Below are 17,298 nucleotides of genomic sequence, written 5' to 3' on the forward strand. Positions count from 1 at the left end.
ATCAAACAAAAAAAAACCATGAATTTTTGAAGCAGTTTGCATTTTAGTTTATTTCATTTCTACTGCTTCCTCTCTCTCCAAATCAAATGCCTTATCCCTTTAGGACTGGTAGATGGAGTTTTCTTAGTAGGTACAAAACTGACTCTTAAGCAAAGAATACACTTCATTTAAAAAAGAACATCAGCAACTCCCTAGTGGTCTCGTGGTTAGACAAAATAAGTAAACATATAAATATAACAGCAATGACAGTGCAACAGAAAACCTCGGTTATCCTGGGAAAAACTCTTCCAGACACTGGAAATGAACAGTTTTTTTAGTGATTAGTTTCATTTACTAAAGAGGGTTCACTCTTCAGGGAGACAGCAGAACTAAAGGGAGAAGCAACATGAAAACACTTCAAGGCCATAAACTTACATAAAGGTAAATCTTATCATCAATAATAAGTACGGAATATAATACGGTTGATAAGTGCGAGCGTAGCAAGTAGACAAATCTTCCTCTCCTGCCCTTCTCTGCTCTGGTAGATTCTGGGGCAGAGCTAGGCTCAGCTCACTTGCTGCTCATCCTTGCTGATTTAATTCAATGAGTCGACCTGCAAACACGGCTAGGGTTCCGATGATGCAGACGAGCATGAAGACTCCGAGGAGTATGTGGTCCATCACCATTGCAACGTACTTCCACTCCTCCGCCGCCTGGGAGAGAGGAAAATGTTAGACAGAGTCTCCCTAAGGTGGTTTCTGGACCCACAACATTTGTGCTTTGCATCGTCTATGGGCCCTTCAATTTGTAGATCTCAAAGTCCTCCCATCCCTTGGCTGACATCATCTTTATTTTTTGAATAGATTATTTACAAAGTGGTAAGTTACTAAGGTGGTCTAGAGGTGGTCATCAGGGTTCATGTTAGGTCAGTAGCTGCCTGTTGTATGCCACCTCTTGTCAAGTCACACTCACCATCTGTGTTCATGCATTTGGCCATTTAAACCCAGAGGCATGGATTTCAAGCCACAAAGCTTACATTGTTAGACTCCTGGTCTGACTTCATGGTCTCTGCGATGTACTTGATGCCCTCAATGGCACTTTTCACCTCGGGGTGTTTGATCAGGGGAGAGTGGAAGCCCATGGGTGGAGGCCCTGGCTTTCCAGAAATGTCAGAGATATCAATGTCTTCTGTAAAAATCTTTTTGTCTTGCTTTTCTCTGGATGGTCTTTTCATTGTGGAGAAAAACATGATATTTGGGATAGTGTCGATAAAAACCTAACATAAAAAAGAAATCCATGCATGAGAATTATTGTCCACGAGGCAAGCATAAAACTCTGTCTTTGAATTATCGATGTGATTTGGGGCAAGTCATTCAGTTTTTCTGGGCTTCAGCCTCCTTGTCCTTAAAACAAAAGAACTATACTAGATTTTTTCAAAGATCCTTCTGTATCCCGGGTCCTGTGAAATGACTATGGTTAACAGTGATGATTCTGTAATGTGAGAAGTTCGCCACTGGAGGGAGCCCATGTGCAGTCATCGACCTGGGGCCACCCATGAGCTTAAAAGCTTCAGAATCCCCTACAGGTGTGGAAAATGCCTTAGCAATGTGTCACCAGGATCAAATGGTTAAAGAAGGGGCCCCTCCACTTCAAATATATCCCATAAAACAGCTAGATTGTTTTCTTCTGTTTCTTTTTCCTGAAGAAACTGCAGTACAGGTATTGCCAGCAGTCATCTATCAGCCTTTACAGAAACAGGGACTCTTACTCTCTCTCCTCTTAAAAGAGTACATTGTGAGCAGTAGCTTCTTTTTTCAATTCCTGACAAATATTTTACATTCTGCACAAAAGATCCTGGACTTCAGTGTCTCTGTAAAGTTTTGTCAAAGAAAGACATATTTCAAATGTTAAATTTTTAAATTCAGTAACGTAAATATTTGAGACCAAGTCCTTCACTAAAACTCACTTTTTGACCCTCTCTCATCAGGAACCCTCCCATCTCTAGCCCTCATTCTATTCATTCTATTCTCAACAGATGATTTCACCAGCAAAAAATAATCCAGTCTGTTCACAAATTGGAAGACATACAAAAGAAATCGCGAAAATTTCACGGCATTTCAATAAAAAGCAGCCGTTTGTTCATCTTCTCTAATCAAAGAGATTCTTTAAACTTGAATTTGGAATGAGCTTTGTTAATTCTGTTTTTCTTTTCTCTCTGGGAAGGCTACAGGAGTTATTTATTCCTAAAAAGAGGCCAAAGAAAGTTCCTTCCAAAAATTCTCTGAAGCCCCCAAAAAAACTCAGTTCCTAAATAGCCCCAAGAATTAGCTAGAAACTCATTGGTTCCTGGAAGGGGAGGCCTGTAGATGTGCCCCCGTGTGGAGTCTACAGGGGCCTTCCGACTCACCTTCCGCACCCAGTCGGGCATGACATGGGTGCTGGGTGAGCGGTGGTGTATGTTGATGACGATGACAGTGATGATGATGGAGGCAATGACGAACACCATGGTGAAGAGCATGTATTTTCCAATCAAGGGCACAGCACTGGACGTGGAGGGGATCAGCTCCACGATGACCAGAAGGAACACAGTCAAAGACAGTAAGACAGAGATGCTCAGAGTCATCTTCTCCCCTGGAAAGAAAAAAAAAAAAATCCCACAACTACCCATCTGGGTTGGGCTGCAGTGTTCCTCCCACCCCACCATTTATATGTGGAAGTCCTGAGTCCTGGGACCTCAGAATGTGACTGTATTTGAAGACAGGGACTTTAAGGAGGTAATTAAATGAAAACAAGGTGATATGGGGTAGTGAGTAATCGAGTATGACTGGTGTCCTTATAAGGAGAGGAATTAGGACACAGATGCATGGACGGAAGGCCGTGGGACACAGGAAGAAGATGGCCATTACAAACCAAGGAGAGAGGCCTCACAAGAAACCAACTGTGCTGGCACCTTGATCTTGGAATTCCAGTCTCCAGAACTGTGAGAAATTACATTTCTGTTATCTAAGCCTCACAGTCTATGGTGTTTTGTGTGGCAGCCCAAGCAAACTAATTCACCACTGAAACCCAAGGGTAACAGGAATGTGACCGACATGTTCTCAAAGCATTATTCTGGGAAATCTCAAAGCATTTTTTTCTGCAGAATTTCCTATGTAACCGACATACCTTAACTTTTCTGACAGCAGCCAGTGGCAAGCATTTCCATTAGAGGCTGCCAAGCAGAAAACGGAACAATATTTCATCTCATGCTCCAGATTTCTGATTCTTGGTGGAACCCAGGGAACTGAAAGGAGTTCTGGGTGGATAAGCTGGACTCGGTGTGGCATTTCCCTTCTGCAGCAGGATGCATTAAACATCATGAAACTGAACCACCCCTCGCCTACTTATTACCCAGCAGATGAATGGGCAGCCCAGAAGTACACGTATCTTTCTGTTATTAAGGGAGCAAGCTGTAAGACCAAAACCCAGGAAAAGGACAAAATCCTAAAGGCTAAGGAGTTCTCCTTGGCATCCTGAGTGATCTTCTGATACAGTGGTTTCACACCACTCACTGTCGCATTTTCATATAAGAGAAAGTTTGTCTTCTCACTTATTTCTTGTTTTGTTTTGCATACTAAGGGAGCAGGGATTTCCCCAGCCCCCACCTCTTTTCTGCAGACCCTTTGATCTCAGGAGGGTTTTGGCTGGGCAAACTTGGCAGCAGGAAGGTCAGGGTCTGAATGGCACTGAGGTATTTTTGTGAGGCTTGACCACCTAGATGCAGCAGAGAAGCTCTGGGAGGGACTTTCCCTGGGCTGGCCTTGCTGTTGGTGCTGCTGGAAACCCTTGTGTTACCCTGCTTTCAATGATGAAGCTGTCCCCTACTGGCTGCTTCCAGATGCTAGAATATGTATAGAATATGTATGTATGTATAGGATACAGAGTGGATGCAAACAAGAAATTGTCAATTCTACCTGGTAGGTAGGAAAACCTTTCAAAGTGAAAAAGAATACAATTACAAATACAAAATATTTGTCCACTTATATAAAATTTCTTGATTAATAATAATAATAATAGCCAATATTTATCAAGCATAATCTTTGTCCTAAGTGCTTTTCTTTCTTTTTTTTTTTTTTTTGTGATGGAGTCTCACTCTCTTGCCCAGGCTGGAGTTCAGTGGTGCCATCTCGGCTCACTGCAACCTCCGCCTCCAGGGTTCAAGCAATTCTCCTGCCTCAGCCTCCCAAGTAACTGGGATTACAGGCACATGCCACCACACCTGGCTAATTTTTTGTATTTTTAATAGAGATGGGGTTTCACCATGTTGGCCAGGCTGGTCTCGAACTCCTGACCTCAAGTGATGCACCCGCCTTGGCCTCCCAAAGTGCTGGGATTACAGGTGTGAGCCACCGCGTCTGGCCCCTAAGTGCTTTTCAAGCGCAAATCATTTAATGTTTATAGAGACTCTTGTTAGTTCCCATAATGCCCCAACAGTGTTTTTATTTTAAAAAGTTTCATTTGAGGGCCTGGTGCAGTGGCTCATGCCTGTAATCCTAACACCTTGAGAGGCCAAGGCAGGGGCGATCACTTGAGGCCAGGAGTTTGAGACTAGCCTGGGCAACATAGCAAGACTCCATCTCTATTTATTTATATTTTAATGTAAAGAAAAGTTTCATTTGATTAGAAAGTTGAAAAAAATAGTGTTTGTGATAATTTGTTTAAAAACGAGTGCAGGGCAGGCACAGTGGCTCACACCTGTAATCCCAGCACTTTAGGAGGCCGAGGTGGGCAGATCATTTGAGCCCAGGAGTTCGAGACTGGCCTCGGCAACATAGTGTAACCCCGTTTCTACAAAAAAAACAAAAATTAGCCAAGTGTGGTGGCACATGCCTGTAGTCCCAGCTACTCAGGAGGCTGAGGTGAAAGGATCACTTGAGCTCAGGAGGTTGAGGCTGCAGTGAGCCGTGATCATGCCACTGTACTCCAGCCTGGGCAACAGAGTGAGACCTGGTCTCAAAACAAAAACAAAAATGAAACCCCAAATGCAGTCACTGGAACATGCACTCTGTGGGGTGAGGCACTTTCTGTCTTATTCTCTGCGGTCTATCTGCCACATCATATTTGTTCAATAAATATCCACTGAATGAGTAAATGAATAATCTTTTTTCCTAGTTGGCAAGTTGGATTTAAACTTTTGTGGGTTTTTTTTTAAGTCATTTTGATAAAAATTGCTACCTGTCAGAAGCCTGAGGTCTGTCTGTAACATCTTTCTTTTTTTCAAACTTGTCTGCCATAAGTTGTTTATGAATAGTGACTTGCTGGCAGGCAGATGTGTACGCTTTCCTCCTTTCTGGTGTTTGATAAAATTATGTCACAGATATGATTACTCAGTAGGAGGTAAGTAAGTTGTCTAGGCTGATATGTGAGAAAGAATGGCCACTTGGGAAGTAGGGTCTTGTGTGTGAAGATGCCACCATCTGGAAAAGAGATACGCAAAATCTATTTTCAAGTGGTTAGCAGTGGGTAAAGGAGCAAGACCAGGATTAGTCAGTATATAGAAAGTGACTTCATCGTGGAAGTGGCATGAGAAGTGTCTGGGATCACACACCTTACCCAGCACACTTCTGGGCACACAGTTGGTATTCAGCAAATAGGTATTGGTGGTTAATGTACTTTAACCAGCCTGAGCTACAGTGTGCATCTTGAGGGTCACGTTCAACTCCCAGCCGCTCGGGATGTCTGCCCCAGCTGTGAGCTCCACTCACAGTGACTCTCACCACTGCGCACGCCCACTCAGCAAATGCACCCTCCTAATGATGATGGTTCGGGTCGATCTGCCTGTTTGTTAGCACATGATTATTTCTGGCTTCCCCAAAATAGCAGCACGAGACCCATCAGTGTCAGCAGCAGCAGTCATGGCAACCGCACCCACCTGAGTCTGTGGGCAGGTAGAACACCAGGCCAGTTAAGAAGGAGAAGAGCAGGCAGGGGATGATGACGTTGACGATGAAGTAGAGGGGCAGGCGCTGCATGACGAAGTGGTAGGTGATGTCCAGGTAGGGGGTGTCGGGGCAACAGGAATAGAACACCCAGTGCTTCCAGCCCCGGGACTCCTTGATCACCCACTCCCCGCTCTCCATGAAGTTGCTCAGGTCTGGCTGGTCGCTTTCCTGAGAAAGGAAATGAGGTTTGGAAATCCCAGGCAGGTCACCCTGATGAGGGGCAGCGTTTTGTAATCAGCAGTGACAAGGCCACAGATTCCAGCTCTGTGGGTCACACACCCAGGAGGGACTCTGGGGCACTACTGCTTTGGGGTCTTAGATTCCTTTCCTATGACATAAGGGGGTTTGGACTAGCAGCGTTCTCCATTTTGGCTACACATTCAAGTCACCTGGCAGCTTTAAAACATATTGATGCCCTACCGCCACCCCAGGCCCATTACATCAAAATTCTTGAGACTGAGCCTGGGCGTAGCAAATTAATTTAAGCTCCCATTTAGTTCTCCCTTCCCAAACAACTTGAACCATCAAACTGGATGGTTCCTAAGTTCTAACTGGTACTGAGAGCCTATGATTGTCCAAGGAAAAGTTGGAGACCCGAATCACACTTTTCCTGAAACCACCCTTATCATATGTGGCCACCACCTACCGGGTTGATGGCCACGACAGAGCCGTCATAGGTCCAGGTGCCCAGCTTCATGCTGCAGTTCTGTTCATCAAAGGGAAAGTGGGTGACGATGATCTCACAGTAGCTTTTAAAGATGGCTGGAGGTGTCCATGTGATGTGGCCAGTGTAGTCCAGGAGCACTTTGGTGAACTTGACAATAGCAAAGTCACCATCTGCACTACAATTGGGATAAAAGAGGAAAATGGCTCCAAGTGACAGATGAGCCTTCCATTCTGCTTGGGGATGTTAACAGGAGACAGCTGTTAATTATTCAGGTGCTAATTATAGAAGCTCTCTTTCGGGCAGTGTCACTTTTTATCTATTGCAATGTTTCCCAAATTTGATAATAAGAATCACTGGGGTGCTTGTTAAAAATACAGAGTTCTACACACCCTCTAAGTAAACCCTGAATCTGAGTATCTGGGAAAGAATGTGGGAACCCACAGTTTTAAAGAAATAACAGGTAACATGGGTCCACTGCATCCCAGATTATTTTTCCGGCCCTCACAAGTGTTTGTAATGTTAATCTTCATCTATCACCTCCCTGATGTACTATGTTGGGGAAAAAAACACAGGAATTTTACATAAAACACCTCCAGCGACTCATTACTGTGACAAGCGGGTTAGGGAAGGGGCCTACTACTTCTTTTTTTTTTTGAGATGGAATCTCGCTTTGTCACCCAGGCTGGAGTGCAATGGTGCAATCTTGGCTCACAGCAACCTCCACCTCCCAGGCTCAAGCAATTCTCCTGCCTCAGCCTCCCAGGTAGCTGAGATTACAGGTGCCCACCACACACTCGACTAATTTTTGTATTTTTAATAAAGACTAGGTTTCACCATGTTGACCAGGCTGGCCTTGAATTCCTGACCTCAAGTGATCCGCCTGCCTTGGCCTCTCAAAGTGCTAGGATTACAGGAGTGAGCCACCACCCCTGACCGGCCTACTACTTTTTAAAGAACGATTTAGAGCTCACTGGGGTGGACTCACAAACTCAGATACCTCCAGGGCCAGGCAGGTGAGGAATGAGTGCAGGGTGACACTGCTGAACAGAGCGCCCCTCTTTCCTGACAGGAAGTTGCCACCTTGCAGTGTCCCCTGAGGAACCCATGTGGGAATGAAGGCCCAATCTTGCCAGATTTGGATTCTTCCTCAGAAGCTGGAAACATGGATTTTTTTTTTTTTTTTTTTTTTTGAGATGGAGTCTTGCTCTGTCTCCTGGGCTGGAGTGCAGTGGCGCCATCTCGGATCACTGCAAGCTCTGTCTCCCGGGTTCCCGCCATTCTCCTGCCTCAGCTCCCAAGTAGCTGGGACTGCAGACGCCCGCCACCACGCCCGGCTAATTTTTTGTATTTCTAGTAGAGACGGGGTTTCACCATGTTGGCCAGGATGGTCTCGATCTCCTGACCTTGTGATCCGCCTGCCTCGGCCTCCCAAAGTGTGCCATTGCACCCAGCGAAACGTAGATTTCTTTAAATCAAAAATTGCCAGATTTTGCCAGGTACAGTGGCTCATGCCTGTAATCCCAGCACTTTGGGAGACTATGGCAGGAAGATTGCTTGAGTCCATGAGTTCAAGACCAGCCTGGCCAACAGCAAGATCTCATCTCTACTAAATTTTCTTTAAAAATTAGAGAGGCGTGGTGGTGCGCACCTATAGTACCAGCTACCTGGAAGGCTGAGGCAGAGGATTGCTCAAGCCCCAGAGTTCAAGGTTGCAATGAGCTATGATCACACCACAACACTCCAGCCTGAGCAACGGAGCAGAGACTTTGTTTCAAAAAAAAAAATCTGGAAGTTTAAATGTTGAATTTTTCTAGAGAGGCTAAAAACCAGATTTTAATATGATGTTTCTTGGTTTTCAAATGTTGGCAATGATTTATTATTTTCAAAAAGACAGACACCATGGGAGGTTCTACAAAAACAAAATAAGCGATTTCTGCCGGCCTTGTTCAGTGGACAACTTACTCTTTCCGTAAACAACAGTCTGTGTTCAAGGGATTTAGCAGACGGCAGGGTGTTAGAATAGGTGTTGAATGGATGGGATGGGGTCTGTCTCAGTGGGATTTCAGGGACATCATGGCATATGTTGGTCCCTCATGTCATAAATCAAGAGGTTTTCTTCCCATTGGTTTTTCCTTGGGACTGAAGTGGGCTCTTTACCTGGGAAACTATGTGGCGTTGGACCCGCCCAAAGCAGCCCCAAAGGGCAGAGAGTCATAGGGTTGTCTTAGTCTCTCCCAATAAGCAATAAAACAGTGTTCTCTCCTCACCAGGGTGATCCTGAGTGAGTTTGGCAAAAGAACCAAAGGATTTTAATTGCTCTTCTCAGATTCCTACTGGAAGAGAAACTGAAAGATACTTTATCAGCCCATTTGTCCAAAAAGATTACACAAATGATCGGATAATTTGGCTCAAGCTTGAACCCCAAGTATAATTGGACAACGTGTGGCAGAAAATCAAAGCTTGAAAGGGCCTTCCTTAAAAGGTGTCGTTTTCATCCACTAGCCCTGTCACCTTCCCTAAGTCTGCTAGGACACACAGCTTGTGGACCCCCGACACATGTTGTATAATGTCAGACCATAAATCCTCCGGGCCGATGTTGCATGCTCCTGCCTGGGAAGGATGCTTTTTGAAACGAGCATTTCCTGACAAATGAAGGGCGTATGCTAATGAACCTGTCATTAGACCAGAACGTCTTGAATAATATAATTTCACAACATGCAGTCTGTCGTGGGGCCCAGTGGACGGGCAGTGAAGGCGTCCCAGGCCAACAGCAGCAGTGGGTGTCAGGAAGGTGTTCAGGATGTGATGAGTAACAACCCCAGGAGGCTCAGAAATATTTGGTAGGGAGGATACTAGATTCCAAGGAACTCAGCGATAGGACGTTTTGGTGCCTTGGAAAGTTGCCACACATGCTTCAGGGGCTCTCAGGGATCAAATGTCCCCCACCCTCAGCCTGGATTCAGTTTGGCTGCAGTAATCCTTTCTCTTTAAGTCATGAGACACCATATGGCACCCCTAGCCCGTCAATTTGGCTCTTGGTTTACAGTGATTTACTTTTTTAATTTTGTAGAGACATTGTCTTGCTATGTTGCCCAGGCTGATCTCAAACTCCTGGCCTCATGCAATCCTCCCACCGTGGCCTCCCAAAGTGCTGAGTTTACAGGTGTGAGCCACCATCCTGGGTGATTTAACATTAGCAGTGGTGAGAAGCATTCCAAGTGCACAGCCCTTCCATCAGGGCACTTTACTCCACCTGCCCCAGGAGCGCCCTCCGCCGCCCATGCAATTTGCTCACTTGTTATAGAGAACAAGGTCTGGGCGCCAGATCTTTTCTGAAGGAATGTGAATTTTTTTCACACCGCCATAGTCATCCGGATTCCATTTTAGGTTGTAATCCACCCATTGCTAGAAACAAAGACATACAGCTAATTAAAAAGCCAAAAACACTTTTTAAAATCTAAGGTTATCAAGAGCCCTGACATGCATAGGAATTCATTACTGACAGAAATTGTGCTTCCATAAGAAAAGTTGGATTCAGAATTCAGCTTTCACTTCAGTAAATAAGAACAGCAAACGTATAGCACTGACGACGTGCTCACACTGTTTCAAACACCTTACCTATATTAACTCATTTAGTCCTCACAACAATCCCATGAGGGGAGGGTGATTACTGATCTCATTCTGCAGATGAGAAAACAAAGGAACCCCCGCCAAGTCACGCAGCTGGGGGGTGGCAGATCTACCATGTCACTCTGTCCACCCCCAGAAAAGGAGAAAGACCCTAGTGTGAACATTTTCCTCAAGCAGGCAGCATCATTTTTTAAAAGTACCATATATTTGTTTACATTATAAAAGTAAAGGCTGGGTGTGGTGGCTCATGCCTGTAATCCCAGCATTTTGGGAGGCTGAGGCCGGTGGATCACCTGAGGTCAGGAGTTCGAGACCAGCCTGGCTAACATGGTGAAACCTCGTCTCTACTAAAAATACAAAAATTAGCCGGGCGTGCTGGTGGGTGCCTGTAGTCCCAGCTACTTGGAAGACTGAGGCAGGAGAATCACTTGAACCTGGGAGGCGGAGGTTGCAGTGAGCCGAGATCATGCCATTGCACTCCAGCCTGGGCGACAGAGTGAGACTCTGTCTCAAAAGAAAAGTAATACAGGTTGAGGATCCCAAATCTGAAATCCAAAATGCTCCGAAATCCCAAATGCTCCAAAATCCAAAACTTTTTGAGCACCAACATGACACGCAGGAAATGTTCATTGGAGAATTTTGAATTTCAGATTTTCAGATTTGGGAAGTTTAACTGGTAAGTATATGCAAATATTTCAAAATAAAAAAAAAATCCAAAATCTGAAACACTTCTGGTCCCAAGCATTTTGGGAAAGGGGTACTCCACCTGTATGTGCCCACTGCAGCAAAGCTGGAAAGCACAATGCTATGGGTTCAATTGTGTCCCCCTAAAATTCATGCTGAAGCCCTAACTCCCAGTATTTCAGAACGTGACTTAATTTGGAGACAGGTTCTTTACAGAGGTAATTATGTTAAAATGAAGTCATTAAAATAGACTCTCATTCAATATGACTGGTGTCTTCATAAAAAGGGGGAATTTAAAGATATATATATATATACACATGTATTTAAATATACATATATATTCATATATATCATACATATATGTATCACATACACAAGAAGAACGCCATCTGAACATAAAGACAGTCATCTACAAGCTGAAGAGAGAGGCCTAGGACAGATTCTTCCTCACAGCCCTCAGAAGGAACCAACCCTGCCAATACCTAGACTTTGGACTTCTATCTTCCAGAACTATGAGATGATAAATTTCTGTTGTTTAAGCCACACAGTTATGGCAGCCCTAGCAAACTAATACACACAGAAAAAGCCCTAAAGTTTTAAAAAAAAAAAAAGCAAAACCAAAACCAAACAGGATCCATGCTTTCACCATCTCAAAATATCTACTTTCAACATTTTGGTATATATCCCTGTTACTCATATTGATTTCCTCTGGGCCCAGGTTTAATTTCAGGGTGAATAAAAACGACATACATGCAATTATCTGGCTAAGTTACCTGTTTCAGACGCACATTGGTTGTCACGATCTGATTTACTTCATCCTGGAAAAAAATTAAGGATCATTTTTATGGGGGAGAGAGGGGCCCCAAGGGAGGAAACCCAGGGGTGAGAGGTGTGGGTGTGTGGGCAGGCCCCCAGTGCTCTTGTCTCACCACATTGATGAGCTGTATCAGCTGCAGGCCCACGGTGACCTCCACGACCTGGTGGTGGTCTTCCACTGGCCGCACCACGCTGCTGTAGTCTTTAAATAGCTTTGCCACCAGACGGGTCTCATGTTCGGAGCCCAGGACGAGGCCAGCTGAGACAGCAGATGACACCCACACTGTCAGATTCTGCTCCCCACCCTCCAAACACATGAACATGAGGAACTGAGGCATAAGCCTCAGTTCCTTCTAACGGAAGGCATACAGGCCTCCTTGTTGAAAGGCTCCCAAATGCAGTGGTTATTGCCTTGTTTTTTTCCAATTACAGTTGCTGTTGTGGTCCCTTACCCGGTGACAGTGGGGTGTGCCAGGTAATCACAACACTTGTACTTTGGACAGGCAACATTCCTTCATACAGCCTGGCTGAATCAAGTTTGCCAGGTACACACACACACACACACACACGAAAAAAAAGCCCACAAAAAAAGCCAATCTCAGTGTTTCAGAGCAGTGTAATGAAATCTTGGACTGGCTGTGTCAGATCTCTTGATGCCACGAACAGCCAAAATTGATGCTGGTTCAAACCCAGTACAGTGATCATAATTAACAAGGGGAAAATAATAAGGGGTGGGGAGGTTGCAGAGAAACTGGAACCTCATATGTTGCTGGTAGGAATGTAAAATGGCAGTTCCTCAACAAGTTAAACACAGTTACCATACGATCCAGCAATTCCACTCCTAGGTCCACACCCAAAAGAAGGGCAGCATTATTTACCATAGCCAAAGGGTGGAAACAACTCAAGTGTCCATCAACAGGTAAATGGATGGACAAATTATGGTATACCCCTACGATGAACTATTATTCAGACATGAAAAAGGAATAAAGGAATGATGTACTGACACATGCTACAACATGGATGGAGCTTGGAAACATTTTGCTAAGTGAAAGAAGCCAGACACAATGGGGCAAATATTGTATGATTGCATCTACATGAAGTATCCAGAATAGGTAAATCCATACAGAGAGAAAGCAGAGCAGGAGTTACCAGGGACTGGGGGGAGAGAGGGATGGGGTAGGACTCCTTAATGTGCCTGATGTTTCCCTTTGGGATGATAAAAACGTTCTGGAAATAGATAGTGGTGATGGTCATATAACATGTGAATGTACTTAATGCCACTGAATTGTATATTTTAAAGTGGTTAAAATGGTAAATTTTACGAAATGGGTATTTTACCACGATTTTTAAAAATACCACTGCTGGCAGGTACACTTCCCAGTTAAGTTGTTAAAATAGAGTGAAAACTGTGCTTTGTTGACATGGGTTTGGGGCTCCTAGTTGGAACACGAGCGATTCCAAGGAATCTTTACTACATTTTCCTTCAGGAAAGAGAGCAGTATCATCTAATACTCTCAGAACCCACGGCCCCCTTTTCTATCTACAGCCGTTTTCAGTCTTCATCAGCCACAGATGAAGCAGGAGGACAGACATCCTCACCTGACATTCAGGGAGGTTGGACCACTTGTCCAAGGTCATGTGACTAGTAAGGGCAAAGCTCAGATTAGAGTCCTGTCATTTTGCGCTGAGCTTCTGCACTAATTCTTGATACTAACAGTGTGTTGTGAGCTGTCCTGGAAACTCAGAACCGCAAGTGCCACTATTCCTATGAGAAAATGTGTTCCAAATCACAAGTGTCTTATGAAGGATTTTTGTAACTCAAGCCTTCCGTGGGTTGGGGACTGTGTGTTCAGAGCTGGGAGAGGAAGTAGACACATGATCCATTTGCCTTCATTCACATAACCAGATCTCCCCTTTCCGCAGGTTATTGCTGAGGCTGCAGTGCAGTAGCTCAATTACAGCTCACTGCAGCCTCGACCTCCCAGGCTCAAGCAATCCTCCCACCTTAGCCTCCCCCAACCAAGCAGCTGGGACCCCATCTCTATAAAAAATACAAAAATTACCTGGGCACGCGCCACCACACCCAGCTAATTTTTGTATTTTTTGTAGGGATGGGGTTTTGCCACGTTGTTCAGGCTGGTCTCAAACTCCTGAGCTCAAGCCTTCCACCCACCTCATCCTCCCAAAGTGCTGGGATTACAGGCAAGAGCCACCTCACCCGCTAGTTTCACATGTTTTCTGAACCCAAAATGTTCCAAGGGCACTCAGTGCCCAACCATGCAGAGATTTCACATGACATTTCTCTAAAGCCACCTGCATTTGAGGACTCTTGAAGGGAATATGTTGTTTGAAGATTCCATTTTTGCAACCACCCCATTGAGCCCCTGGGACTTGATAATCCTTCCGTCCTCCATGCATTTTCTATCCTGGGCCTCATCCAGCCCATGGTGGGGGTGCAGACTGGAATGGATTACTGAGCGCCTTGGCCACTGAATTTGAAGCTTTTGCTTTGGCCTTGCCTTGGGCTGCCTATTTTTAAATGACTGTTCACTCCAGTTTGACAGGAAGAACATACTAGAAAGCAGAGGGCAGAGCAGATGGTCAGCATTATGTAGCAGGAGAACTATGCAGACCAACCCTATGGCCCACTAAGAGGAAGGGGAGGATGACAGAAGCAGACATAATCAGCATTTCAGCGACAGTCACCTCCTCCTCTCCCAGCCTAGCCAATAACAAGGTGCCTGTTCCTTCCATAAGGAATTTCTAAGGAAGGAGGGCTTGAGTTCTTAGATTGGTTCATTGGTATTCTTTTCTTTTTTCTTCCCCAAAGCAGGATAGAGTGATAGAAAACTCACAGGGCTCAAAGTCGGAACTCTATGATTCTCTTCTCAACTCCAATATGGCCTGGAGAGTTCGATTAGTTCTTCACAGATTCAATGAATCACAGTAAATACTTTTGTAAAAAGGTAGGGTGTAAATAAACAAATATGCAGATAGAAAATTAAATAATGTCAAATTTCCCTTTTTAGCAAGATTATATTTGTAATCTTTATTCAGATGATGGTAACATTAATTTATTCATGAAATATTTGTTGACAATTTACTGTAAGCAAAGCATTGTTTTGGGAGCTTTGAGATGTTCAAAAGTGAATCCTTCTTCCTACCCTCATGGAGATTGACATTTGTCATTTACGTAAATAACTGTGAACAAGTTGGAAAGTGATATGCCATAAGAAAGATGGCAATGAAGTGCTTGGGATTCCAGAGGCAAAGAGAAGAAAAAGTTGAAATGAAAAGTGCTGTATAAATAGAACAGAGATCACGCTGTGTTAAGCTAACACAGGAAAAGGGTCCCGGATATAAATGACAATTTTGTCCACAAAGGACTGATTCTAAGAAGGGAAACTCAACCACAGTTTCAAAGTGTTCCTTTTGTACCACACTGGTTCCATTTGTATTTGTATGTAGGAAATAGCTCCCTGGGCTGGGCAAAAGAAATTTCGAACTGTTATTAGTCCCATAGATCATTATTATCTTAACCTGATTCTGTATCTCTTGCTACCTTTGGCTAGTTCAGGCTGTGTTTTCTGACTGTGCATGTAATAAACCAAGTCTCCAACTGACCACATTCCAAAATGTATAAATTAAGTGACCTTGGGCAGGTCAGCTTTAGTTTCCTTGTAATAAAAAATTGAGGATGTTGGACTGCCTGATCTAACTCTAAATTTCTATAAAACACCCATGGAAATCGATGCCAGCAAACTCGAGATTTGACCTAAATACATATCACATACTTCTTTAATAGCTAATCATGCATTTTTGGTTGGCAATAACCAAAATCCTAAGAGATCTCTTAAGGATGTTTACATTAAAGCATATCATTTAAGAATTTTTCTGTGAGTGTGGTTTTGCGGGCACGCACGTGTGCACGCACGCACGCACACACACACCCACACACCAGGCTAGCTTTGGTTGGATAGAGTCCAAATCCCACAGGATATAATTTATCTGAGTTTAGGCTCTTTCACTCAACTCTGCTATTGAAAAAAATTAATAATAAAGCTTTTGCCTCTTGACCAGAAGGCCTGTGTTTTTCAGAGCAATATTGGAAATGAAAAATCACAGGATGTCAGCCACCTTGTTTCTCAGTTGGGATAATATCACCAGTAAACTTTTATGTGAAGCAATCAGCAAACATCTCCTGTTTCCCTCTAGCGGAAGTCTGGGATTCAGGATGGTGTTTCAGCTGCTGTGTTAGGACACATTCCAGAGTAGAATGCAGGTCAAATGCTGTGCAAGGTTTTATAGTTTCAATTCAAACCCAAACCTATATATAGTAACATCCTTTTTTTAAAAAAAAAAAAAAGTAGATAGGAATGCATTCATATGGAATCTTTTTAACTTCAGAAATTTTGAAAAAATTACAAAATATTTCTGTCTCTGTGGAGAGAGTTTAGTTATGATTATTAACTGGTTTCTATCTCCAGCACATGTAGCTGTCAATCAGTCCTCTTTATTATTAGAATTCTCCTGCAGCAGTAAAGGGACTTGTTAACTCCGTTGTCTGTGATTATAAGGCACTGTTGTAAGTATCTGTAGTTGTTTAAATATGAACCCCAGGACACTACCATGATCCACAAGACGTCCAGGTCCTACAAGTAGTGCAGAGTGTTCAGAGGGATGAGTTGGCTGCCAGGCATGATAGAGGGAGAGACATGCGTGGCTACCTTGAAGTCTTTGACCAGGCAGTTTCTATTTTAATTAGATAACGCAAACTAAAAATCTTTATCCAAAAACTCAATCAAGCTAACATCAGGAAGAAACTGACAGAGCAGCCTCTGGTTGGGGAAGCTCTGCCATTCTGTGGTCTCATCAAAGAAGCAAGACTTTGATTTGGGGGCCTCCAGTACTTTAGCCTCAAAGGAGAGCCCTCTCCCCACCCCTGACCCCAGCACTTACCTGAGCAAAGGCTAAAGAGCAGGAAGAGAGGCCAGGGCTCCATGGGCTACCGGAGCTGGTGTGAACCCGGGCAGAGTGGTGGCCTGTGCTTCTCACTGGCACTCTGGCTGGGTGCTTGTCTGCTGGAGGGTTTGGAAAGCGAGTCGGCTCACTAGAGCTATTGTTTTACACCACCTGTTTGTGGGAGCGACAGCTGGGCTGCCCTCAGCCCTGGAGCCCAGGGAGTTACTGGGACCGTACACCATTACAGATATGCCACACTTTACATAATTGCTTACCCTTGACAAGCTGAGTATGAACTGCACTATATTTTAAATGCACCAGGAGTCAGATCTTAATGAAAAAAAATGTATAGAAAGGAAGGAATTATTTTAAGTGGTGAGCCTCCCTTTTGTGTAAACCAGAACCTCATCGCTGTGGGTTGATTTGATTAGGGTCATTTGGTCTGAGTAGATAGTCAGCTGTTTGTCCTAAACCACAAAAATCCACATTCTGCGAACATGGCTTCAGTTTCATTTTCTCTGCGTCAGTGTTAGGCTGATGGTGCCGGGGGCTTTTCTGACTGCCTGGATTTCAGAAAAG

The 17,298-nt window shown here is 44.1% G+C and overlaps 1 protein-coding gene and 1 long non-coding RNA gene across 2 annotated transcripts in view; one reads left to right on the forward strand and one right to left on the reverse strand.

The window, feature by feature from the left end:
• LOC105737776 overlaps nt 1–17,298 on the forward strand; it is a 73,490-nt gene that overhangs the window by 45,936 nt on the left and 10,256 nt on the right. The window lies entirely within an intron of this gene.
• On the reverse strand, nt 24–16,837 carry CHRNA1 (cholinergic receptor nicotinic alpha 1 subunit). The gene is made up of 9 exons (XM_030803076.1): nt 16,717–16,837; nt 11,871–12,016; nt 11,715–11,759; nt 9,923–10,032; nt 6,607–6,802; nt 5,891–6,128; nt 2,387–2,610; nt 1,016–1,255; nt 24–692 (listed from the first exon to the last, which is right to left on the reverse strand). The coding sequence occupies exons 1-9, from the start codon at nt 16,757–16,759 to the stop codon at nt 561–563; spliced, it is 1,374 nt and encodes a 457-aa protein (XP_030658936.1). The 5' UTR covers nt 16,760–16,837; the 3' UTR covers nt 24–560.

Source organism: Nomascus leucogenys, chromosome 22a, assembly GCF_006542625.1.
Source record: "Nomascus leucogenys isolate Asia chromosome 22a, Asia_NLE_v1, whole genome shotgun sequence".
Classification (NCBI taxonomy): Eukaryota; Metazoa; Chordata; class Mammalia; order Primates; family Hylobatidae; genus Nomascus; species Nomascus leucogenys.

What these genes read in the sequence shown, in the direction of transcription:
- CHRNA1 (XM_030803076.1), bottom strand. Translation starts at nt 16,759, where the DNA reads ATGGAGCCCTGGCCTCTCTTCCTGCTCTTTAGCCTTTGCTCAG. An exon ending in CTGTCGTGGCCATCAACCCG is followed by an intron (nt 6,129 to 6,606) that starts GTAGGTGGTGGC and finishes TTCCTTTCTCAG; the next exon opens with GAAAGCGACCAGCCAGACCT. An exon ending in TGCCCGACTGGGTGCGGAAG is followed by an intron (nt 1,256 to 2,386) that starts GTGAGTCGGAAG and finishes TTTTTATGTTAG; the next exon opens with GTTTTTATCGACACTATCCC.